At 45.7% G+C, this 26,216-nt stretch overlaps 2 protein-coding genes across 5 annotated transcripts in view; one reads left to right on the top strand and one right to left on the bottom strand.

Annotated features, from left to right (window-relative positions):
* The window catches only part of BRCC3 (BRCA1/BRCA2-containing complex subunit 3), a 41,383-nt gene extending 35,338 nt beyond the window's left edge, over positions 1–6,045 (bottom strand). Inside the window, exon 1 of the mRNA XM_033945451.1 lies at positions 5,911–6,045. Coding sequence (XP_033801342.1) covers positions 5,911–6,015 — 105 coding nt within the window. The 5' untranslated portion in view covers positions 6,016–6,045. The remainder of the gene's footprint in view (positions 1–5,910) is intronic.
* CMC4 (C-X9-C motif containing 4) lies at positions 6,020–26,128 on the top strand. Of its 4 annotated transcripts, none has more exons than XM_033945455.1 (3): positions 6,020–6,154; positions 21,384–21,510; positions 25,832–26,128. In XM_033945455.1, exons 2-3 carry the CDS (start codon positions 21,453–21,455, stop codon positions 25,981–25,983), a joined length of 210 nt encoding a protein of 69 aa, XP_033801346.1. In that variant the 5' UTR covers positions 6,020–6,154; positions 21,384–21,452; the 3' UTR covers positions 25,984–26,128. The 4 variants fall into 4 exon arrangements, with proteins under 4 accessions (XP_033801346.1, XP_033801347.1, XP_033801345.1 ...); XM_033945456.1 differs by having other exon boundaries at positions 6,104–6,238; XM_033945454.1 differs by having other exon boundaries at positions 6,104–6,250.
* Positions 26,129–26,216: the final 88 nt, after the last annotated feature.

Genomic DNA, 26,216 nt, shown 5'->3' with positions numbered 1-26,216 from the left:
CGGCGAAAATGGCGAACAGAATGCTAGGAATTATTAAGAAGGGGATCGCAAACAGATCGGAGAAGGTTATCATGCCGCTGTACCAGGCCATGGTACGCCCCCCAACTGGAATACTGTATCCAGCACTGGTCGCCGTACATGAAGAACGACACAGTACTACTCGAAAGGGTCCAGAGGAGCGACTAAAATGGTTAAGAGGCTGGAGGAGTTGCCGTACAGTGAGAGATTAGAGAAACTGGGCCTCTTCTCCCTTGTAAAGAGGAGACTGAGAGGGGACATGATCGAAATGTTCAAGATAATGAAGGAAATAGACTTGGTAGATAAAGACAGGTTGTTCACCCTCTCCAGAGTAGAGAGAACAAGAGGACACTCTCTAAAGTTAAAAGGGGATAGATTCTGTATGAACGTAAGGAAGTTCTTCTTCACCCAGAGAGTGGTAGAAAATTGGAACACTCTTCCGGAGGCTGTTATAAGGGAAAACACCCTCCAGGGATTCAAGACAAAGTTAGACAAGTTCCTGCTGAACCAGAACATACGCAGGTAAGGCTAGACTCAATTAGGGCACTGGTCTTTGACCTAAGGACCTTTGTGTAAGCGAACTGCTGGGCACAATGGACCACTGGTCTGACCCAGCAGCAGCAATTCTTATGTTCTTATGTTTATCTTATATATAATGGCAGAGGTCCCGAGATGAACACTAACAATGTCCAAGGCAGAAATCAGGCGAATAAAAACAAGTTCGCACAGGGAGGGCAATATGGATTCCTGTGTATCCTAACAGAACCCAGATTACTGTTGTAAGAATCTATTCCGTCGCTCTGTTGTGGATACACAGGGGTCCATATCAGAGCTGATGTACCAAAGCAGTGCCAGATGTCTAGGGAGGGACAGATGAGTCTGCCAGCAGTACCAAGGACCAAAAGGTGGCATCCTCTCAAGCAGCCACATTTACTCTGTGGAACCTTGCGTTGTGAAAGTGTGAAGAAAAGCCTTAGTAGCTCTGTAGATCTCATCAGGCGAAACGGCCAGGAGGTTGCTACACCTCTGGTGGAATGTGCTGCCATGGAAAGAGGCAGCTGTTTCCCAGTGGAAATGTAGAAAGAGAAGGATATGACCATGTGGATCCATCTGGCAGTGGTTGCCTTGAAGCTGGCCTGCTCCGCTTCGAGTGACTTGTCAGTACAAAACAGATGATCAGAAAGCCTGAAGTCATTAGACTTCTCCAGGTAGATGAGCAGAGCCCTGCCTACATCCAGCTTGCCCAAACGTTTATCCTATTTGGTAGATCCCAAAGAAACCCCCGACTCCATGAAATGGTTCTTTGCAGAAGAGAGCCTTCAATTCCAAGATCATCTTTACCAAAACTATGGCAACCAAAACACTGCCTTGACTGTAAGGTCTAGCAGGGTGGCCTCCAAAAGAGGCTCTCTTAGAGCACAAGCCAGGCCCTTCAAGGCTACATTAAGCTCCCGACGGGAACAGTTTGCACAACAGGGGTCTCAGCCTGAGTGTCCCCTCAAAAACCGAGTGAAGTCTAGGTGAAAAGCCAGAGATAGAAGTCCATTCTGAGCCTGAAAACACGAGATACCTACCGACTACCTGCACTTTAAGGGACAACACCGCAAGTCCCTTTTTGAGCCCAGCTTGCAGGAAGGCAAGGATCACCAGCACAGGAGCTCTTTCTGGTTTCACCTGCTCCTTAGTACACCATAACTGGAAGGTCTTTCAGGTCTTAGCATAAATCGCAACTGCCCCCGTCTTCTTGGCCCTGAGTCATAACCACAACTTCTGAATAATTCTTCATAATCAAGTTTTCGCGCTCAAGTGCCATACTGTAAGATCAAAATGTTCTGGATTCTCCATCGGAACAGGGCCTTGCCTGAGAAGTTCCAGTATGGCAATTCTTATGTCTAGTACCCAGCAGTTGAATGAGATCTATTCCCATTCCAATTTGTCCTTGAATGCTGACAGCCGCCCTCCGATATGAGGAGGATTGGCCTCATTGCTGCTTCTTTGGAGGCTGAGCCACTGTGGGAACATACGAATTGCTAAAGCCGATAACCACCAAATCTCTGTCTGGGCCCTGAAAGAGCCTCTGAGAGGAGTAGCCAGAGGAAAACTGGCACACTCTCATGGAGGCAAGAAAATTGCTTCTTTTGCTTCCAGCAGGTCACTGGCTTCTACCATCCGGGAGGGAATTGGAGCGGTGATCTGCCACACAGGCCATGATGTCATCTAGCCCTTTGCCAAACAGCATCTGATCCTTGAAGAGTAATATGGTGAGAGTGGCTTTGGAGGATGAGTCACCTGCCCACTGTCTGATCCAGATCATCTAGCGAACCAAAATGGAGAAGCCTTACCCAAGACTCTAATGATGTCATAAAGAGCATCGGCTAAATAATCCAAGCCCTCCTTAAACATGTGGGGACAGGAACCCCCAAGCTCCAAGAAACTCATCTGCAGTCTGGTATGGCAGGTGCACACCATGAAGAAGGCAGCTGCTTCAGCTTTGATACCCAAAGGCAGTACTTCAAACTGTTTTTTTCAGGATCACATCCACTCTGCGGTCCTGTGTGTCTTTCAGCAACACTCCACCTTCAATAGGAAGGGAGATGCGCTTGGTCACTTGCACCACTGCAGAATCCACCTTCAGTTGGACAAACAGCTACTGGAAGTCTGGAGTCATAGGATAAAGCCGAGACACAGCTTTGGCCACCTTAATTGAGCCTTTAGTGTTCCTCCCACTGGTCAGTGACCAAAAAGGTTAGATCTGGGTGAGCCAGAAAAAAGTTAATCTGTGCATTAGTACCATGGGATACAGTTTAGCTATAGCCTTAGCTACCCAAAGGGAGCCTTCAGGGATCTCCCAGGGCTCTGTGACTAGGATCCTCATATCCAGGTGCCACGGAAAAGACATGGATTGAGCCCGGACTCTGCTCAGAAGAGAACTATGGGAAGACAGGATTTGTTGGGGGGGGGTCTATTTTCAATTCTCTGAGGAACTCCAGTAAAGCAAAGGACTTAAAAAGTCTGCAACGGAGGGATCCTCTCCCTGATCCTCTGAATGAGAAGCTGTTTCTCCCAGCAGGGAAGCTTCACTTTTGGATAGTAAAGAGATTAAATCAGACTCCTTATCCTCAGAGTCCCTGTCCCATAGTCCAGCATAGCCTCCACTTTCAGGGAGGAAGCACTCTAAATTTCCAGTGAGGACCTGCAGATCTCTGAATTGTGCATAAGCCTGCCAGAGAAGATTAATGAACTCTAGGGTAAAGGCCTGAAGGGGGCAAGTCTCCTTTTCTCTTAGGGTGGAGTAAATGCCTTTTCTTCGGCTGCAAAGCATCTATGCCCTTACGGTGCAGAGCTGTGGTCTCAGATTCCAGAAGGTATTTCATTCCATCTGCCTTTCTCCAGCCCTAGAGACCTGAGGAGGGTCTAAGTCCAAAATGGTCACCCCTCCATCCCATGATGCACAGCATGTGGCTCACAGCTGCTCTTCAGCTGCCCATCCAAAGCAAATAGGGATATTAGGGTCTGGAGACTCCATCCCTACCAATTTTAACGCAAAACAAGGTGTTTTTAAAAAGTTGGAGAATTTAGAAAAAAAATTTGGGAAATCCAAGATGGTTGCCATGGCATTTTGGCACTAAAAATGGCTTAAAAATGCTTCAGGGCAGACATAAAACAACCAAAAATAAATTTTAGAAAGGGGAAGGGAACAATGCCCTAGCTACAGAAACAGTCAAAACTCAGTTTTTCAATCCCCTCCCCCAACACACACACAATTTTCCCATAGGCTGTCACAATCTGTACTCTCAGACCATATGCTGGGGAAATGGTGCTGCAGCCTGCTTCAGCTCCCTGAAAGAGTAGCTGGATCTGAAGGGATTTTCTGTCTCAAGCTGCCAGTCAGCTGTCATGCCAAGATCTTCGGGCCTTAGTTGGACTGAGCCACTACCACCGGGTAGCAACAAACGTGGAAAAAGGAGGGGGTGAAACTGCAGCTGACACTATGAGCACCCCAAAGAATGCTATCGATACCTAACAGCCTGCGCTCTAGCTCCTGACAAAGTCAAGGAAGTGAGCAATTGCTGGGGGCCTGAAACTCTGAGCTCCACAAATCTTCAGCAAGCTGGATGCACAGGTCCCCAAATAATTCATCTGCCAGCTGCAGACTAAAGTCTGCTCCTCTCCAAGTAGGCACAGCAGTTTCTTGAGCTGTGTAAAAATCACAAACAATTTTTAAAAAAAGAAAAATACCACAAAATAATAAAGAAATAAAAGGAGCAGATCAGCACTACACCTTCATGCTCGCCTGCAAAAGGAAAAACTGAAGGTGGCAGCAGAGACTGGAGAGAAGGAGGAGGAGCTGAAAAACTATGATTGACATCTTCTGCAGAATTCTCACAAGCAGGCATGGACAACCCTATCATTCAGCAAACCATCCCTATTGCACTGGAAATGAATAATATACAAGGCAACAATTCTTCAAAATCCAATGCATCACTGGTACTTGAACCTATGTCCCTTGGTTTGCAGTCCACTAGGCTGCCAGATAGATCTTGGAGGTGAAGAGTGGCCTAGTGATAGAGCATTCTCAGCACTCTGAGGTTGTGGGATCAAATCCTTGTGACTCTGAGCAAGTCACTTATCCTCCATTGTCCAAGGTATAAAACCGCTCTGAATGTGTAATCACAAAAAAGAAGTATACAAGTCCCATCCCCATCCCTTTACCTTGTTTTCCCATGTTTATAATTTAAACATTTCAGTTTGTAAAATGGTTGCTCAGGATGGACATCACCAGGTAAGGAAGTCTTCGTTATTTTTTGAACAGGAAGTCTTGATACTTTTTCTTTTTGAAAATTGCTGTTAAATGGACTTTTTTTTTAACTTTATGAGCAGGATGTCTTTTTAAAAATACCTCTCTGTGTCCAATTATGGCTAGATAGATTTGGTGTGGTTTGACGGCAACTCCAGTAGTTAAGACAATGCAATGGCAAAGACAACTCAGTAAGCATATTTTGGGCAGATGATGGATTATGCAGGTCTTTATGTGCTGACATCAGTGAAGTTTATTTTAATTATTGCTATATCATCTTTTCTTTAGAGTATCAAAGCAATGTACTACTAAAATAAGGAAGAAAATCAAACAATAACTTTAAACAATAAAGTTGAACATAAATACACAAATTAAAGTTACAAGTCACTGGGTGAGAGCTTGAACAAGCAGCGTTATATATGCAATTATAACCATATATACCTGTAAAAGAAAAAATACAGACAGTGCCCATGGTCTAGCATAATTCTTTGGCTGCACAAAGGGCCACAGAATCTGCCTCCACACTTAGCTGAATTGCTGCAGGAGACCTGGGATCAGTGAGGGAGGCACAAAAGGATGGATTCTGTAATTGGCACCTAAAAAAAATGGTGCAAGCCACATGTCAATCGTGCTTAGGCACTGTTTACAGAATCACGCCTCCACCTAACAAAAACTTAGGCACAGGTAATGGTCTACATTGGTACTGGTCTACATTGCATACAAATAAGTTCTTTAGAGAATAGCGCCTATGTCTGTCTCTGCTCCAAAACACGCCCATTTAGGTACCTACTATTTTAGAATCTTATAAGCCTGTTAAAGCTCATAATGGAAGCTATTAAAGTCATTTTGGCAATTCAGTTAGGCGCCTCTTATAGAACCTGGTCCAAACTGTTTTACTGCAAATCAATAAAAAGGATGATCTTTCAAACCATATTACAATTTATTTCATGCATCCAAATGGACTAGGGGAGAATAATAGCATCGATTTATTTCCCCTTCACACTGGCTCATAAGGCGAGAAAGAGATGCCGGGTACGCACGCACTACAATAAGTCTGACACCCTGGGAACCGGAAGGGAGCGGTCAATCTTTACCTCTCCAATGCAGAGCCCCATCACCTCTTCCTTCTCGGTGCTGAGCGCGTGATTCAGGCACACCAGGAAGGCGTCCGATTCCAAATGCACCGCCTGCACCGCCATTGCCTTTACACCACAACCGTCAGCGGGGCGTAGAAACGGAAAGAAGCAAGAACTCAGGCGACTCGAACCGGAAGCAATCCCCGGCCGGCGCGTTAACGTCACTTACGCCCGGGAGAGCTGGCGCTTGAGGCTCGTGTCGGTGGGTCACTTCGTCGTAAAGTTCACCGAGGAGACGTCTCGTGGCGTTCTATCCTATCAAGCAGCTCTTCAGCTTTACGACCAGGTTTTGCTCTAGGCAGGTTGTCTCAGAAACTAGGGAACTGGGTAACATGTTATTGAATGTTTTGCCCTTTTTAAGGTTAAACACTATTGTAACATTACTAAAACTCAGTAAAATTTATTGCAACAACAAAAAGCCGGATCCTCCTGATCTAAGCTATTCCGCCTTAAATCAGAGCTGGCTTTTATTATTTTCAGTTCCAAGCCAATTCAGAGAACCTGTGGTTCTGTCTCTTCCCCACAGTCCATTCACGATTCTTCTCTTCCCTAAACAAAAAATGCCAGCAACAAGCTTGCACACTCCCTTTACCTCTTCCTTTTATTTCAGAAAGAGCAAGGTTGTCCGTTTGGTCTGAATTCTGAAATACTGTATTCAAATGTTGGTTCTTCGAAGTCCACAATTCAGAAATAATCACCGAGTAGGCTCTAGTTACCACCTTCTTCTATTGTAATAAGTTTTATCCAAAACATTGATAAAATCAGAATGACCAAAATATCCAAGAATTATAAACACAACAACTAACATAAACTGTTAGTAAAAAACTGCCCATTATGAGATATCCATGTATCGTATACAGTATTGCATTGCCTTTAGGATTCTGTTTCAAATATTACCATAAATTTATATAATGAGAAATTCTTAAAGCCAAAACTAAACTATTAATGTAAGGTGTTGAGTATGACCCCAGCATTACAAAACAGGAGATAAAGTTCACCTTTAAAAATTATGATGTCATTTTCAGTTTAAATTGTGCACTTAGGACAGTTTTTGATAAAAGGGTTCCATATTTCATCAAACGTTTTGATGTTATCTCAAAAAAGTCCATTTTAACTGTATCCTATACTTCTTGTTACCATTCATTTTGGGTGGGTGCCCATCCAAATTTCCAGTGTTTTGCTATTTCTACTAGAGAATGACACGGGGAGCGATCCCCGCAGGCAGCTGCGGCGTGGCTGCGGTTTGGCTGCGGGTTATGGAGACTCCAAAGCCAAATCGCCGCAGACACGGGGACAAAAGTTTTCACCGCCCGCAAAAACAGTGAAAAGATTTGTCCCCGCAGGCCAATGTACCCCCTTCTAGGAACCGCTATTTACCTGTGTTTCACCGTGCTCCTCATTTGTCAGATCAACCCTTCCTGCCAATAGAACCCGCCCCCCCCCCCCCCCCGGACGATCGCCGGCAGGAAGGTGCTCAGCCCTTCATGCCGACAGAACCAGCCCTCCCCAACGATCGCGGCAGGAGGGTGCCCAACCCCTCCTGCCGGACCCTCCCCCAACAAACCCCGCCATCCCGAAACACCACCCTTAGTCTTACTTTCCAAGTTGGACCGGACAGCTCCTCGCTCGTCTGGCCAGCAGGCCTGCCTCCGTCCAAATGAGGCGGGCCCGCCCCTCCCCTGCCTAACCCACAGGATCCTAGGGCCTGATTGGCCCAAGCACCTAAGGCCCCTCCTATAGCGGGAGTGGCTTTAGGTGCCTAGACCAATCAGGCCCTAGGATCCTGTGGGTTGGGCAGGGTAGGGGCGGGCCCGCCTCATTTGGACGGAGGCAGGCCTGCTGGCCAGACGAGCGAGGAGCCGTCCGGTCCAACTTGGAAAGTAAGACTAAGGGTGGTGTTTCGGGATGGCGGGGTTTGTTGGGGGAGGGTCCGGCAGGAGGGGTTGGGTACCCTCCTGCCGGCGATCTTAGTGGAGGCCATTGGGAGGACCGGCAGGAGGGGTTGGGTACCCTTCTGCTGCGATTGTCGGGAGGGCCGTTGGGGGGGTCTACAGGAGGGGTTGGGTGCCCTCCTGCCGTGATCGCTGGGGGGAGGGGAGACTTGCAGCCGTAGCCGCGGTCACTATGCTAATCACGGCAGGGAGATCTTTGCCGCGATTAGGTACAGCGGCCGCGTCTACTTACCATGTAGGCTAACATTGTAAGCATTTAAAGTACATGTCGTGTTTGTTTTTGCATTGCTAGCCCCAGGGGTGGTGGAAGATTAGTGATTGAAAAACTGTATGAAAAATAACTATTTTAAATTTAGTGATCAAAATGTGTCAGTTTTGAGAATTTATATTAATTAATTTTTTCTCTGCGTGTTTTGTTTTTGTATAGTTATTAACTAATATTTAACTAAGTTTTAAACTTTTAAAGAATGTTTCCTTTATATGTAAATAAAGTAAAGTATATAAAATCGTACCCGTTTGAGGCTTTTATGTATGCAGCGGTGACGGTGACGGGGCGGTGAATGGGGTTGTAGTGGCGGTGACGGGGCGGTGAATGGGGTGGCAGTGGCGGTGACGGGGCGGTGAAGGGAATGGCGGTGACGGGGCGGTGCAGAGGATGGTGAGACGGGGACGGGGCGGTGACGGGGACCAATTTTTTCACCGTGTCATTCTCTAATTTCTACTACTACTATTTATCACTTATATAGCCCTGAAAGGCATATGCAGCTCTGTACATTTTGACATTTAATAAACAGTTCCTGCTTAGAAGAGCTTTCAATCTAACTTGGACAGACAGACATAACATATAGGGTTAAGAATGCAGAACCCAAGGTGAGAGGAGTTATGAGCTGAAAGCAGTCTCAAAGAGGTGGGTTTTTAACTGGGCTTTGAACATTGGCAGAGATGGAGCCCACCTTAGTGTTTAGGGCAGCCTGTTCCAAGCATATGGTGCAGCAAAGTAGAAGGGACAGGGAGTCTGGAGTTGGCAGAAGAAAAGAAGGGCACAGACAGGAGGGACTTACCAGCTAAGCGGAGCTCACCTGGGAGATAAGTGAAGAGAGATAGTGAGGGGCAGCCCAGTGCGTGCATTTGTAGGTCAGTAAGAGGAGTTTGAATTGTATTCAGAAACGAATGGGAAGCCAATAAATGACTTTAAGAGGGTGATAACATGAGTATAGCAGCTCTCACGGAATATGAGGCGTGCAGCTGAATTCTAGATGGATTGAAGGGGTGCAAGATGGCTAAGCAGAAGGCCTGAGAGTAGCAAGTTGCAGTAGGCTTAAGCGTGAGGTGATGAGGATGTGGATAAGCGTTTTGGTAGTGTGCTCAGAGAGGAAGAGTCAGATTTTGGTAATTAGAGCAGCAAGTTTTAGCAGTATGTTGTATCTGGGCAGCGAAGGAGAGAGAGGAATCAAAGATGACCCTGAGATTGCGAGCAGACAAGACATGGAGATTGAGACAGAGAACGGGGAAGTGGGAAGATGGGTTTAGGCAGGAAGATGAGCAGCTCGGTTTTAGCCATATTCAGTTTTAAGATAGCAGTGAGACATGCAGGTGGCAGTGTTGGACAGGCAGGTTGAGACTGGTCTGGGTTTCAGTAGAGATATCTGATGCAGAGAGGTAGATCTGGGAGTCATCAGCATATACTGAAAGCCATGGGAGGAGATCAGTGTTCCTAGTGAGCAAGTGTAGATTGAGAAAAGGAATGGTCCCAGGACAGAGCCTTGAGGTACACCAATCAATAGCAGGAAGGTTATGGAGGAGGAACCATTGTTGCATACACTGAAGGTGTGATGGGAGAGAGAGGAAGAAAACCAGGAGAGGACAGAACCCTGGAATCCCAGTGAAGACAGTGTATCAAGGAGTAGGTGGTGATCACAGTAACAAAGGCGGCAGTTCAAGAAGGATGAGGATAGAGTAAGAGGCCTTTGGATTTGGCCAGGAACAGGTCATTGGAAATTTTGGTAAGGGGAGTTTCCATAGAGTGCAGCAGACAAAAGCCTGACTGAAGCGGATCTAGAGTAGCTTGGGAGGAAAGGAAGTCCAGGCAACGGTAGTGAACAGCACGTTCAAGTAACATGGATAAGAAGGGGAGGAGGGAGATGGGGCAATATTTGGAGGGGCACATGGACTCAAGAGAGTTTTTTGAGGAGGGGTGTGACAGTGGTATGTTTGAACTCTCGGTTACAGCCAGAATTCTACTTTCTTCCAGCTAAAGAAGCAACCTTATCAGACCCTCAGCGGCACCACTCAGGACTCAAACTTCTCATAGTCCTGAGCTTTACGTGTCAGCTCGTCACTGGGTCTACTTTCTCTTAATAGAGCTTAATTTTATAACTTTCCCTCTATTATTATAAGTTAGTACTTAACTTAAGTTTGTGGCTAAGTCTTCTTGGCTAAAGATGTCAGCGTTAGTTAGGGATGTCAAAGCCGACATGTTTCGCCTATGTATAAGCACCTTGATTCCAAAACAGTGCATTCACTTGATTAGTGGTATGTTTGAAGGCATCAGGGACAATTGCAGTGGAGAGCGATAGGTCAAGGATATGACAGATAGGAGGAATGACAGTGGGCAAGAGAGCATCAAGTAGGTGAATGGAAATCAGATCGGAGGAGCAATTAGTGGGTTTGGAGGATGAGAGAAGATGTACAGTTTCCTTCTCTGTGATTACAGAGGAGGAGGAGAGGGTGGCAGGTGTTGGGGGAGGTTAGCAGAAGGGACAGGGGAGGCAGCCTTGTTGAGAGCTCAAGGTCAATCTTCATGATCTTATTATAGAACTCTGCCATAATTTGGGGGGATAGGAGGTGAGGATGCTTTTGAGTAAGGCATTAAGTGTGGTAAAGAGATGGCAAGGGTTGGAGCTAAGAGAACTGGTTAAGTGGGTATAATATTCTTGTTTGGCCAGTGAGAGGGTAGACTGGAGTGATGTCAGCATGAATTTGAAGTGTGTGAAGTCAGAGTTTACACAGGATTTAAGCCAGAGATATTCGGCAGAACAGGCACATGAGTGCAGGTAGAGGATGTGGGAGGTCAGCCAGGGTTATGGTTTGGCATGCCTAACAAGACATGAAATTGGAGGTGCAAGGGTGTCTAGAGCAGAGGAAAGAATGATATTATAGGAGAGGAGGCCTCATTGTTGGTGTGATATAGAAGTTGAGGAGAGGAATGAGACAGCAGTGGAGAGAGCTCCAGGGTCAATAACCTGAAAGTTCCTGAACATATTGGTGGCGATTAGCTAAATCTGGGGGGTGGGGTGATGAATAGTGAACGTTAACAGGTGATGGTCAGAGAGGGGAAGGATGGCATTGCAGAAATTGGTGGTTGAGCAGTTGGAGGAAAAAATTAGGTCCAGGCAGCGTCCTTTCTGGTGTGTAGGGCTGGTGGAGCACAGCTGGAGATTGAATGAGGGTGTTAGGGCAAGGAACCTGGAGGTGACGGAGTCAAAGCGATCATCAAAATGGATGTTGAAATCATTAAGGATGAGGAAAAGGGATGAAGAGTTAAGGAAGGAGAGCCAGGTGTCAAAGTCAGTGAGGAAGGAAGAGCGTGATGTATTTGGGGGGCCAATAGATGACTGCCATTACACATCTTGCTGACAAATAAAGGGCCTGAACTAATACTGTACATTGTTCTCAGTGGAAAGACGAGGAATTGGGCCCTATTCAAGTATTAACCATCTCTATTGTCATGGGAAATTTGATATTTATGATTTTTAATATTGCTGTGTAAACTGAATCCCAAAACTTTTTAACGACTACGCAGTTCCATCATATATGATTAAAAGTTCCTTCACACTGATGATCTTTCCAATTATTTCAGGTAGTCCTTTATGAATAATCTGAGGAGTTAAATATAGTCGCATTAAGATTTTTAGTTGAGTACTTATTCTACTCAGTGATATGGAACATTTAAAATAATATAGCCATACATTTTCCCAGAAGGAATCATCTTTTGCTTATGCTCTTTTCCCATATAGAACATATAGGTGTGCACTATGGTAGGGTTACCAGATGTCCGGCTTTCCCTGGACATGTCCGGGGGTCTGGCCGGCTTTTCAAAACCCAGCACTTTGTCCGGTTTTGAAAAGCTTCCTCGAAATCGCATCGGGCAGGAGGGCATCTGTGCATGCATGGATGCCCTCCTGCTGACGAGAGCAGGCAGCGGGGGGCTAGGGCAGGATTGGGGGCGAGACTGAATGTAGGAGAGGAAGTGAAGACAGGAAGGAGAGAAGAGATAGACTGCAGACCCTGGAAAGAAAATTAAGAAAAGACAGAAGAAAGCAGAAACTGGGGAAAACATTAATAAAATGGCCAGATGACAAAGGTAGAAAAAAAGTTTATTTTTTAATCTCATGAACAGAAAATTCGGCACTACTTTATTTTTATATTCCAAAGTGTAGAGTGCTGTTTCTCATTCTCTTGTGTTGAATTGCATATAGCTTCTTGAAGTTTAAGTTTGATTTTTGTCTACATTTATTTAAGTTTGTGGTTGCTTGTAGTTCTGTTTTCCTATGTAGGGGCTTCGTTGTAATATATGCATCACAGATATTTATATTATGTTTAGTGATTTACGAGATAGCTGATAGGGAAGGAGGGTGAACAGTTTTTATAGATTGGCTCACCATGATAACCTGAATTTCTAAACTCTGTTTACATTCGAATCAGCCTTTTCCCCCCTTTTTGGAGGGAAAAAAGGATACCTCGGTTTATATTCGGATCAGTTTATAGTCAAGTACGGTAGTGGCAGTAATTTTTCTTTTACAGGCAATTCTCAGCATAATAGCATGCAAATTATATGCACACTATTTGTGCGGAGAATCGCCCATAAAGTGGGGAAGGAACTGTACCTGGCCCCTCCCCGGTGCATTCCAGAATGCATCAGGAAGGTGGGCATTCCTCTTGCTGTCCATCTTCTAAAGCAGTGATTCCCAACCCTGTCCTGGAGGAACACCAGGCCAATCGGGTTTTCAGGCTAGCCCTAATGAATATGCATGAGAGAGATTTGCATATGATGGAAGTGATAGGCATGCAAATTTGCTTCATGCATATTCATTAGGGCTAGCCTGAAAACCCAATTGGCCTGGTGTTCCTCCAGGACAGGGTTGGGAACCACTGTTCTAAAGGTACAGGAGGAAGTTTGGGAGGTGTCAGGGGGGATGTTGGGGTGTGAGGAAGTGTTGGGGAATGTAGGGTGGGTGTTGAGGGGGGGGGGTTGGGGATCAGTAGGGCCGGTGACAGGAGGAAGCAGGCATCCCTCCTGCCAGGGGACTTCGAGGGGGGAGTTTGGGGGTGGCGGCAAGAAGGATTGGGCATCCCTCCTGCCAGCCAAGTTTTCGGGGGGGGGGGGGTCTGGGGTTCCCTGCTGCAGCCACTCAGCTGATTGTGGCAAGGGGATTCCCTTGCCACGATCAGCTGATGGGAAACGAACAGGAAAAATTCTCTAACCAGCACCTGTAACATGGGCACTGGTTAGAGAATCGGGCTGGTTAGGCGGGGTTGGGTATCTGTCTCTTAAGGCAGACATGATTCTATATAAGACGCTGGTGTGCAATTCTCAGCCACTTCTTAGGCAGCTGCAGAAACAGGCGTCCTATACAAAATTAGCGTCCCTCCACACCAGCACAGAAATGGATGGGTTTATGTTCTTCTGCCAGCAGGTGGAGACTGAGATACTAACTTTTGGCATATGTCAGGCATGGTCCTCCCCTTGCTTATTACTACTACTACTACTATTTCTAGAGTGCTACAGATGTACGTAGCACTGTAAAGTCACAAATGACAGTCCCTTATCGAGTGAGCTTACAATGTAAACAGACAAACAGGATGCCAGAGTAGAAGTTACAGTTAGAGGGTATGGTTGAACTGCTGGCTAGGGTGGTAGGTAGAGGGGAGTAGGGTTATGAGTTGAAGGCAGTCTCATAAAGGTGGATTTTCAGCCTACTTTTGAACAAGGGAAGGGGCGTGGCTGATGGACTCAGGTAGTTTATTTCAGGCATACGGGGTGGCAAGACGAATGAAGTCTGGAATTAGAAGTGGAGGAAAAGGGTACAGATAAAAGCAATTTGTCTGAGGAACAGAGTTCTCAGGGAGATATATAAGGAGAGAGGAGAGATACTGAGGGGCTGCAGAACAAACACACTTGTAGGTTAGTAATAGGAGTTTGAACTGTATATGAAGGTGGATAAGGAGCCAGTGAAGCGATTTGAGAAGAGGTATGAAGTGAGTTTAGTGAGGTTCCAGTAAGATCTTACTCACATAACTAACATTGAGTCGGATGACAGGGAAGGCTGTGGGAGACCCTTGATAAAGCACGGGAGTGCGAAACATGTTGGGTCATCTCTCCCGAGTCATGTCAGCTTTAAAGATAAGTGGCTTTAAGCATTTGATTACGTTATTATAGTTTAAATTATAAAAGTTTATAAAAAATACTAAAAAACGAAAGCACAAAAACCATATGCATAGGCCGGTGATGAAGACCACATAATTCTTCCCGTTATCAAGTTACATATAGTGGTGGAGTGGTGGGGCTAAGGCCTTTATGAATATTAAAGAGTTTATTACCTCTTCGATATTCGGGATTTGGTGTTGAACATTGAGGAGTGTTGATAATATTCCGAATTAAACACAGTTTAAAAATTTTACATCATTATTTATAAGTTGTTAGTTTCAGGTGGTGGCAGGACATCCAGGCAACAATATCAGCCAGACAAGCGGAAACTTTTTCTTGGATTTTAAGTAAAATCTCTGATGTAGAGAAGTACGGTAGATCTGGGAATCATCAGCATACAGGTGATAGTGGAAGCCATGGGAGGAGATCAGAGCACTGAAGGGAGAAGTGTAGAGAAAGAAGAGTTCTTAAGAGAGCCCTGGGGTATGCCAACCACTAGCGGGATAGCAGTAGAGGAGATGCAATGGGAAAGATAGGAGGCAAACCAGGAGAGGACAGTGTATCAAGGAATAAGCAGTAATTAACAGTATCAGAATCAGTAGACAGGTCAAGTAGAATGAGGATAGAGTAAAGGCCCTTAGATCTGGCCAGGAGCAGGTCACTGCAGACTTTGGTAAGGGCAGTCTCTGTGGAGTATAGGCAGCAAAAGCCACATTATAGAGGATCAACAGTCTGTCCAGATGAAAGGAAGTCAAGGCAGCGACAGAGGACAGCGCACTCGAGTAGCTTGAATAGGAACGTTAGAGGGAGACAGGGCGATAGTTGAGGCAGTTAAGATCCAGCAAGGTTTTTTTGAGAAACGGCATAACTACTGCATGTTTGAAGACATCAGGAACAGTTGAAGTAGAAATGGATAGGTTTAGGATACAACTGATTGTAGGGATAACAGTACGTGAGATGGGGTCAAGAAGAGGGGTGGGAATAGGGTCAGAGGGAGATATTGTGGCTTAGCTAAGAACAGAAGTTGTGCGGTTTCTTCCTCCGTGATTAAAGAGAAGGAAGAAAAGTCAACGGGAGTTAAAGGTGGGTTGAGAGGGTAGGACTGGGCAAGGGGAGGAGTGGGTCTGGAAAGAGAGGATGTGTGGGTTCCTCCTGAGTTTAGGTGAAAGAAGAAGGGATGGAGCTGGAAGTTCAGGAGAATGGATGTGGAGAAGGATGTGATTGCAGCAAATTCAAGGGTGATCTTGTGAACCTCGTGAAGGAAGAATTCAGCCATCGTCTGGAGAGAAAGAGGAGGGGGTACACAAACACCTGGAAAGAATTTCATAAGCTCTACCTCTTTGTTAGTCTCAATTGTTAACCTTTATAAATCTTACTGTCAACCGCTTTGCCAAGTTATGTGATAACTATGACATTGGTCAGCTCTTCCTCTTTGTAAATCTACACTGCCAACCTCCTTTGTAATTCCGCTGTTAATCTCTTTTGCCAAGTTATAGTGTAGCTCACTGACTTTGGTCAGTTGTACCTCTTTTGTAAAACGCATATAAATGAAAGGCTTATGCAATATATAAATAAAAATTTGTTATTTATCATATATTGCATTTGATATACTGCCCTTCCCAAAAACATAGAGTTGTGTACATAATCATAAAAAGAAAGAAGAAATAGAAAAGAACACTAAAATCAATTTTAAAAATAGAGGAAACAGAGCTAATGCATTCTTTTTTTTTTTTCAAATTATTTTTATTGAGAATGGCAAATGGTCCAGACAAGCAACCATGTTCTGTACCGTAACTTACGCATTATCAAAAAGAACACAAAGAGTGAGAAGAGCAGCAACAACAAGCAGGAACAAGCCTCTCCTGAGGTATAAGTGCCAACGAGAGACAGTGCAAGGCGCAACAAGAGGCCAAAACTTGGAGCAATCAAACCCCACCCCAGAACCCATAAAAATAATAAGCTGGACTAGACCCTCAGCCATATTTTATAATGAAAAAACCCCCACAAGCAGCAACAACCGAACCGCTCACCAGACACACCAATCCTCACAACAAGCACCCAAGAAACACCCAGCCACCACACAGACAAAACTACCAGACACACCTACCCCACCAAACCCAAACCCAACCCCCTCCTCCCCAAAGAGTGCAAGCACGAAGTGGACCGTGGATAGGACAGCTGCAGAGATGGAAAGCCCCAGACGAGTAGGTTAGCTAAAAGAAAGCCCACAAATAAGAGAAATCAGGGTAAAAGAAGCTCCAGCAAATGCTCCCACAAAGCTATGTAGTGCTTCAGGTCCAACTTACTAGATTTACTGCAGGAGCGGATCTCAAATTGCGCCATCTCTCTCAGCTTGGCCCGCCATTGGGCCTGGGGGGGTGTATCCTCGGACACCCAATAAGTCAAAATCATTTTCTTCCCCACTAAAATGGCATTATAAAGGAATCGTCTTTGCGGTAGTGAGAAACCCTGATCTCGTAGGGACCCCTGTAAGCCTAGGAGGAGAGTACCATAATCCCACTCAATAGAGCTGTGGAGAACCACGTCAAGAAGGCCCAGGAGCCCCGTCCAGATAGTGAGCTGTGTACATTCAAGGAAAGAGTGAAGGTACGTGCCAGGCTGGCATTTGCATTTACTACATAAGTCGCTAGCCCATAGCCCTATCTGAGCCCCCCGCTGTTTAGTGATATAGACTCTGTGCAAGAGTTTATACTGCAGTTCCTGATAGTCTGCCGATTTGGAAAAGAGATAAAGAGACTGAAAGCAATCCAGGAATTGAGGCTCTGAAATACTCAAACCCAGATCCCCCTCCCATCTCTCCCGTAGAACACTCATCCCAGAAACCCGAGCAGAGAGACGGAGAACACTATACCAGTGGGACAGCCGATTGAGCGTCGGCGGGGTCGCTTCAAAAATCCGATCCAGAGGCCCCGCGTCCCAGCCCTGCACATGAGCCTGCTGAGTGACCTCCCAGTAATGGCGGAGTTGAAGGAAAGAAAACAGATACCGGGGGGGGGGGGAAGTCCCATTTCCTCTGGAGCTGTTGAAACGAAGGAAAATTACCCCCCGAAACGGCCAAAACATCGGATATGGTACGACATCCACTACGTGCCCAGTCCCTGAATATCGTCCGTCCCCAGCCAGGGAGAAAGCCCGTATTACCCTCAAAGGATATAAAGGGAGAAACCGCAACCGGCAGACCCTGCCTGCGCCGCCACCACTGCCAGGCCCTCCTAAAAGGAGCCAAGAAAACTGAGCGACCCCCCGAGCTAGCCACATGGTCCGGTTGAAAGTGAAGCAGATTAAAGAACCGAAAAGGTAGGCTCCAAGATTCAACCCAGCCCTGAGGGAAATAGCGCGCTAAACCGGTGTGACCCTCATGGATCCACCGCAGAAGGGCCGCTACATTATACAGGCATAAATCAGAGACATTCAACCCTCCCATTCCTCTAGCCAACATCAGCTTTGTCAGAGCGATACGAGGGGCCTTAGATCGCCAGAGAAACCGAGAAATCAGAGAATGAAAGCGGAGGACATCGGGGCGGCGAAGCCAGATCGGCACCGTTTGGAGCGGATAGAGCAGTTTGGGAAGCATGACCATTTTCACCAAGGCCACACGACCCATCAAACCCAGGGGAAGGTCCTGCCACTGAAGGCACAACTTCCCGATGGCGTCAAGGTGACAAAGAACATTCATGGAGTAAAACGTGGCCGGATTGGTGCTGAGGTAAATACCCAGATAACGGACCGGGTGAAGCGACGGCGGAATGGGGAGTAGGGCATGCCACGGCTCCACAGGGCCGCCAGCCAGCAGCAAAAGTTCGGATTTACTACAATTAACCAGCAAGCCTGACAAGGCCCCAAAATCCCAAACAATAGCCAAAGCAGCCTCCAGGTGGATGGGGGCCTGATCCAGATATAGTAAAATGTCGTCCGCAAACATACTAATTTTGCACTCCTGTCCCCCTACTTGGATCCCCCGAACCTCCGGGGCCTGACGTATTTTGATAGCTAGGGGCTCTATAGCTAACAAAAATAACAAAGGAGATAACGGGCACCCTTGTCGTGTTCCCCGCTGCAATGCAAACGCCTCCGTCAAACTCCCATTGATAAGTATACGGGCCCGAGGATTAGTATACAAGGCTTTGATCCAGTCCAAAAAACTCCCCGTAAAACCAAAGTCCTCTAATATCTGAAATAGATACTCCCAGGAAACACTATCAAACGCTTTCTCCATATCTAAACCCGCCACTGCCGATTGCCCTCCCCTACCCCTATGCTCGTGGATAGCCCCTAACACTTTCAACAGATTCATAGATGCATACCGACCCGGTACAAAGCCCACCTGGTCTGGATGAATCAAGTGCGGTAGAAAACAATTAAGACGCCACGCCAGCGTCATAGCCAACACCTTGATATCCTGGTCTAAAAGAGAGATCGGGCGAAAGGAACTCACCAGGTCAGGGTCCTTCCCAGGTTTGGGCAACAACACTATGTGAGTCAGATTATCAGAAAAGGGGTCAGCCCCCCTCGCCACCGCGTTACACATCCTACTGAGCAGAAGAGCCACCAGGTCCCTCAAAATCCGGTAGAATTCCGGGCCCAGGCCGTCCGGCCCCGGCGCCTTAGCCAAAGTGAGCGAGCCGATCGTAGTGGAAATCTCCTCCGCTGTAATAGGCTCGTTGAGAGACGCGGCCTGGCTCGCCGTCAACTGAGGCAACCTCAAATCAGCAAAAAACTGGGACATAGCATTGGCATCCAAAGATCGGCGGCCATAAAGGGCCTGATAGTATTGAACAAATTGAGAGGCAATGTGACGCTCCCCCTCATGTCGGACAGGAGCTTCCCTGTTTTACTTCCCCACCTATAAAGCTGATATCTTTAATAGTACAAGGAGGTCTCCGTTCGCCTATTGAGGAGCTCCTCAAGCTGACCCCGCACCACCCGCATCTCCTCCCGATCCGAATCCGATAAGATAGAGATATGTGATTGGCGGAGGTCATGCGACCGGTTAGACAGCCGCAAGAGTTCCCTCTCCGTTTGCTTACGCTTGCTAGCAATATAAGCGATAATGTGCCCGCGGAGCACTGCTTTGGAAGCATACCAGAAGGTAACAGGACCCACATCCGACATGTCATTTGTAATTTGATAATCTAACCAACGCGCCCTTAAAAAAACGCCGAACTCCGGATCCTGGTACAAAGAAGAGGGCAACCGCCAAGAGGAGGTCCTACCCGCCGGCGCCACACACAGACGGAGTCCCACAGGTGCATGATCAGATAATGTGCTCTCATAGATTTCGGAATGAGTGGCCCTGGAGAAAAGGCGTTTATCAAGGAGGAGGTAATCCAGCCTGGCATACACCTTGTGGGCATGAGAGTAAAAAGTGAAATCAGTGTCATAAGGGTGTAAAGTACGCCAAACATCTACCAAGTCTAAGTGTTGAGTGAGAAAGCCCACCCCTCACGTATCATGGTCCCGAGTCCGTGCCCGAGGCAGCTTACAATCCACACCAGGATTTGCCCGACGGCTAAGGTCCAAGGACAGTCCGGAGTAGCATGAGGGAAAGCAGCCATTGTCTGCCCCTAGGACCAAATGGGGGTCCGGCCGATACACCATCAGGGACCAGCAGAACAAGAACAGCAGACAGAGCGTCGAGTGCCTGCAGCAGATCATCATCCGGGACACACACAAGTCCGGTCACCAAGGGCACAGTGAAGACCCGGCAGTCGAATATCAAGGAAGAGGGCAAGCTGCCAGATTGCCCACATAGGTGCGAGCCTCCTCCACAGTTGTCAGGGTCTCAGATGCACAATTCCGCCAGACCCGCAGCTTACCAAGGCAAACTGGATCCCCCTCTTGTGAAGCTCAGTGCAGAAAGGCGACATCAGCTTGTGTTGGGCAGCGACGCGCACTGAGTAGTCATTAAAGACCAGCACCTTCGCCCCCTCGAACTCCAGGGCTCCAGCTTTGCGATAGGCCCGTAGCAGAGCTTCCTTGCCTCTCCAGTTGCAGAAGCGTGCAATAGCTGTGCGCGCTCGCTTACCATCCCCCGATTTGGGGCCAATACGATGGGCTCTTTCACACTCAAACTGCAGGCCGGAGCCCGACAGGCCCAGTGTCTCCGGCAACCAGGTACTGAATATCCGGTACAAATCAGCATCTCCGACTGACTCTGGCAGACCAACCAGCCGTAGATTGTTACGACGGCTGCGGTTCTCCAATTCCTCAATTTGCTCCTGCATGTCAGTGTTAGATTTGCGTAGTGCCGACATCTGGGCCTCCAGAGCCGCACACGTGTCTTCCTGGCCTGAGACACGCTGTTCCACTTCGGTAAGGCGCCGCTGCTGGGAGTCGAACTTTTCATGTACCTCATCAACTGCCGATTGAAGTTTATTGAGGCGATCCGCCAGGGCAGCCGATACCGACTGGGTAATTTCCTGTATCCAGTCACCTGCAGGGATAGTGAACGACGCGGGCTCCGCCGCCATTTTAACAGCGGGAGACTGAGGCCGATCCCGAGTGGTCTTCGCGGATCGAATGGGTATGCCCGATGACAGCGCACCGCCGGACTGCAGCGATAACAGCGCAAGGTTCCCAGCACCGCTCCCGAGGAGATCGCGGGTCCAAACGGGTGGAAAATCGCTGATAATTAGCCGATTTCAGCGGGGTCAGGACAGAGCTCTCCACTCTCACGACCAATCAGGTAGGCTGCATCACGTGACCCCCAGAGCTAATGCATTCTTAAGGAATCATGCATCCAGGAGATGCCAACAAAGCAACCAGATAACCAAAGCATTCATTGGGAAACTCACACCCCGGACAACATATCCTGTCCAACCTGCTTACTGAAAGCCTCCAAGAACAAATAGTTTTAAATTTTTGTAGTGAGTTCCCTATGTGATAGAAATATCAGCATGTAGTTTTGTTCTCTCTGATAAGCACAAAATTCTATACATTTCCAAATAAACTAATCCCTCTTTTTCTGAATCCTTCTGAATTTGTTAGGAAGATGCAGCACTCACTCTTCCTGCTTGTTATTCTTTGCTTAGATGGCTTCATAATAAGAGTACTGGAAAACTTAAGATAATACAGTTTCCACCCGAGGGTTTCTTCTTGTTATGGCCCAGAAGGATCCTTGCCAGAAGCAAGCCTGTGAAATCCAGAAATGCTTGCAAGGTAAGGAATGCAATTACTAGATTTCATGAGCTTTAGCTGCATTCTGCATTTCAACATAACTTCAGGGTGCAGTTAAGTATCATTGCTTTAATTTGGTTCCTCTGTGGTTAAAGTAGTACTTCCCTCTTCAGAGCTGTTAATTTATAGCTACTTATCTTTACTATGTAAGTGTATATCTGATGTAAGGTTCTTCCCAATCTTTTTATGTTTGTGGCTTCCATGATTGTAGCCAAATTCAAGCATGACCCCCTGGATTTGCAGAATGATGTTATATGTACAGCGTCACACCAAAAACTTGTGGAACATACTACTACCTTCTAAAAAAATAGGCTAATGCTAGACCCAAATATTCATATATGTAAATCAAATTAAATTGAATTAATGCCTTAGGATCTCAAATGCACGGTTATAAGCTAATAGAACTTGTCTTGGCTCATAACTATATTGCGAGCTATCATCGGTCCATGCATTATTTTATTATTCAATTTAATATACATAGAAATATTCTTTTTCTTTATGCACCATTTACTTATTATATTTGTAATTCAACTTCTTAAGTTCATTTTTGGTCCTTATTTCAATTTTATAATGAAACCTTAATGATACTTAGCTCGGGTGTATGTTTTTCACCCGGCCCTCTGAACACAATGACGGAAAATCTCCATTTCGCTCTCAGTGGTAACAGGAGAGCTTCATCAGGACCAGAGAGGTTAATGTTTATTAACACTATCCAAACTGCCAGCCTCTGAGGGAATTCGGCTGTTTTTAGAATCATAAAGAGATCCTTTCCCGAAGCTTCTTTCAGGGCATCTTACGTCACTTCCAAAATCAATGTACCAGAAGTGATAGTTTGAGTTTGTGGGCGGATCTGGTAGTGTCAGGTCTCGAAGAATTCCAGGATAGTGGAATTAGGGGCGGAAGAATGCCATGTAGGATCTTGAAAATTAGGCAGGTACATTTAAAGTGGATTCTAGAAATCACCGGAAGCCAATGAAGTTTTGACAGAAGCGGGGAAACATGGTCAAATTTGCTTTTTGCAAAGATCAACCTAGCCACAGCGTTCTGAATCCGCTGAAGTCTTTGAAGAGTTTTAATGGTTAGACTTAGATAGATGGAATTACAATAGTCCAGTCTGGAAAGAATGATTGATTGTACAAGGACAGCAAAATGTTGTTGGCGGAAGGAGGATCTCATTTTCCTCAACATGTGAAGACTAAAAAAACATTTTTTTTTTTTTTTACCAGAATTGAGATGATCATTAAAGTGTAGAGTCAATAATAATGCCCAAAATCTCTTTAGTCTTTCCTCATACGAGAGAAGTTCCATCCCCTTTATCATCTTGGTTGCTCTTCTTTGAACCTTTTCTAGTGCCGCTACATCTTTCTTGAGATAAGACCAGAATTAAACCCAATATTCAAGATGAGGTCACACCATTGAGCAGTACAGAGGCATCTTGACATTCTTAGTCTTGTTTACCATCCCTTTTTTAATAATTCCTAGCGTCGTGTTTGGTTTTTTTTTTGGCCACTGCACATTGGGCCAAAGGTTTCAGCTTACAGTATTGTCCACGATGACACCCAGATCTTTTTCTTGAGCAGTGATCCCTAATGTGGACCCTAGCATCCGGTAACTATGATTTGGATTATTCTTCCTAGTAGTAGTAATAGATCTAAAGTTCTAGCTGTTCCCAACATCAATACTTAACTCACATTTTTTCAAGGGTATCTTAAAGCAAGTTAAAAATCAGGTAATGTAGGTATTTCCCTCTCCCCTGAAGGTTGTACATTTGTGCCTGAAGTAGTGGAGGGTGAAGTGATTTGCTAACTGCAGTAAAGATCTTCCTCTTCTGCAAACTGCTTCAGAGTTCAGACCAGTAAAGGGATAGGAGGAATTGTGACAATTAAGTCCTTAAGCTAAATAAACAACTTATAAACAAGATTACACTATTGCTTGACTTCCCCTCTATATGCCTCTGATATGCTTTTCAGCCCATGCCCTGCTATGCTCCCTGTTTCCCAAGCACTCCCCCCCTAAAACAATGCAGGCCTTTTGTCCCATGATAACGTTAGCCTCATGTTCTACTTAGAGCCACTGCATATGGAAACTGTACATTTCTCCTTGATGATAATTTAAGCCTTTAATATTACTTCTAGGTTCCCCCTGTTTTCTATATCCCCACCAGTTCTTCTGCTACCCCACTCTCTAAAACTGTGTTTGTCCTACTGTTACCCACCCTGAGCTTTCTGGGAGGGTGGGAAATAAATAAAATAAAAGAACAGCTTTTTGAACCCCTGGTGTCAGCATGTGCCCAAAACAATTGTCCAGATAACTTACAGAACACAATCTATAATTACATAAAAGTTTTGAACTAAAACATAGAAACAATAGCGGAGGTATGTAGCATACTTTTTTCCAAAGCTGGCATGTCTGGTAAGGAACATCCTCACTAGGGACAACAACCCCCCTGAATAAACAATGTCTTGTTCCTAGATGCCCACAAATTAGTAATATGTGTCATTACTAGGAGCATTTGTGTTGCTTGTCTTAAGAGAATTGCATTCTAGCTTCACTTACCCTAGCATCCCATGGTAATTAAACTAAACTAAACCTTAAGTTTATATACCGCATCATCTCCACAGATGTAGAGCTCGGCGCGGTTTACAAGAACTTAAATATAGGAAGAGCAGAATAAAGGGTTGGGATTGCGTAAAGGGGGAAGAGAAAGGATTGGGGTTGCGTAAAATGGGGATAAGAAAATTACATTTTTGTGAAAAGCCAAGTTTTCAGGTGCTTACGGAACAATTGGAGGGAGTTCAGGCAGGCAGGCCCTTTCCTCACTACTGAAGCCTCATACTATCTGGTCCCTTCTCCCTCCCATGGTTTGCTGTAGAAAACAGCTATCACAAGGAGTGCACTGCCCCAGCTTAACAAATAGCCACACTGCATTCTGGGTAATCGTGAGATGCTACAATAACTGCTCTCAGCCTGCTGCCTTGCCTAGCAGTTGCTCCCCACTTAATACCCTGTCATTTCTGCTGATGTGCATTTCCCATGCTAAGAATTTTTCTTTTTTTTTTATTACATGAAAAAAGCAAGCACTTGTGGCTTAGTAATCTCCTTCCTTGGTATAAAAGGAGGGGGGAAGGTAGCCTGGTTAGGCATAGCAATGGAGGAGGGTGGAGAAATCAACAGACACCCCCCCAGCCAACATAATAGCTGTAGGCGAATTACCATTACTAGCAGAGACCCCAAGTCAGCCAAGCTCCAATTGTGCAAGAGCCTTAGACCAGGGGTGTGCCGCATGCGGCCCTGTGAAGTATTTTGTGCGGCCCTGGTCAAGGGCGAAGCACTGTTTTCCTCTGCTGCCCCCGTGTGTTTACCATCTTGCCAACTCCTTCCTGTGTCTTGCTGCAGCGTTTGCGTGGCCCCAGAAACATTTTTTTGGCCAATGCGGCCCAGGGAAGCCAAAAGGTTGGACACCCTTATGTGTGCTCAGGTAGAAGACTGCAGCCTGTGTACCAGGAGAATCAGGCCTTCTCCAAAGAATCCTGGTGTACCAATCTTCCAGCAGCACTTGTATTAGCTGTTGGAGGTGTAGAAAGCATGTCTACTGCTTCCCAAATTGTATATTTACTAGAATTGCACTATCTCCTATTTGTATAGCACCCCAAACTGTAAATCTACTGGAATAGCCCAGTCATCTTTTCTGCATCCTAAACTGTAAATCTCAAATCTTTTTGTAATCCTCCTGGAAATGTCCAGCTGTTTCTTTTGTAATCCGCCCAGAACTGCAAGGTACAGGCGGAATAGAAGTCATTAATGTAATGTATTTTCTAAAGCTGCACTATTCCCTTATGCTTGTGATGTCCTCCTTGCTTCCTCAGTATTCTCTGCTGGCTGGGAACTATAACCCGCATAGCTGGACTTATCTAAGTTAAGGAATATTAAGAATTTATTTTAATACTAGTGAAAGTACACTTTCCCCTCGGTATTCGTAGTTTCGATTATTTGTGTTTTCATTCTCTGGCTCCGCCCCCAAATTTACATCACAGAAAATCGCTACTCCCGGCATTGAACAGAGGAAATCGCTTCTCCCAGCGCAAATCAGGCTAGGTTATTTGCATTTTTTAATCTTTTTAGGGGTTTGTTACTGAAAACCCGCGAATAACATATGAAAAGTTATTTGCGGTTTTTCGGTATTCGCTACTATGCTTTTCCTCTATCACCACGAATGCAGGGGGGAAGTGTATGTGCTTAGCCAGATATTCAATTGAGTTATGAATTTGTTAACATTGTTTTTTTTTCTCCCATCTAATCGTAGCTAACAATTATATGGAAAGTAAATGTGAAGCTGTTATTAAGGAGATGCTCCTGTGCTGTGCTCGACTCCCTAAAGGAAAATCCATCTCTTGCTCTGGATTTGAGAAAAAGACAGCAGAAGAAAGGCTGAATAGTGACACTGCATCAGACTAAACCCTTACCACCTAGAGATAAGAGATTCGTATCAACACTCAACCCACATGTCTTGGCCTAGACATGCTATATTGCACCAGAACTATGATTTTAGTATAGTTTTGATTATAGCATCTTCATTATAAAACTTACAAAAAGAAAAAACTTGGCTGAATTGTGTCTGCCTCCCCCAATCAGGAACAAACTTGGGCATTTATACATTTTATTTAAAAAAGAAAAACAGAAAGTACGGT

The sequence above is a fragment of the Geotrypetes seraphini genome, chromosome 5 (genome assembly GCF_902459505.1).
Source record: "Geotrypetes seraphini chromosome 5, aGeoSer1.1, whole genome shotgun sequence".
Taxonomy (NCBI): Eukaryota; Metazoa; Chordata; class Amphibia; order Gymnophiona; family Dermophiidae; genus Geotrypetes; species Geotrypetes seraphini.
The sequence above is the reverse complement of the archived record's forward strand: the minus strand, read 5'-3'. Positions and strand labels throughout refer to the sequence as shown.

Excerpts from the sequence above, each read along its gene's own strand:
- CMC4 (XM_033945455.1), top strand. The coding sequence starts at position 21,453 with ATGGCCCAGAAGGATCCTTGCCAGAAGCAAGCCTGTGAAATCCAGAAA. Across the intron at positions 21,511-25,831 it reads AATCCAGAAATGCTTGCAAG|CTAACAATTATATGGAAAGT; the intron begins GTAAGGAATGCA and ends ATCTAATCGTAG.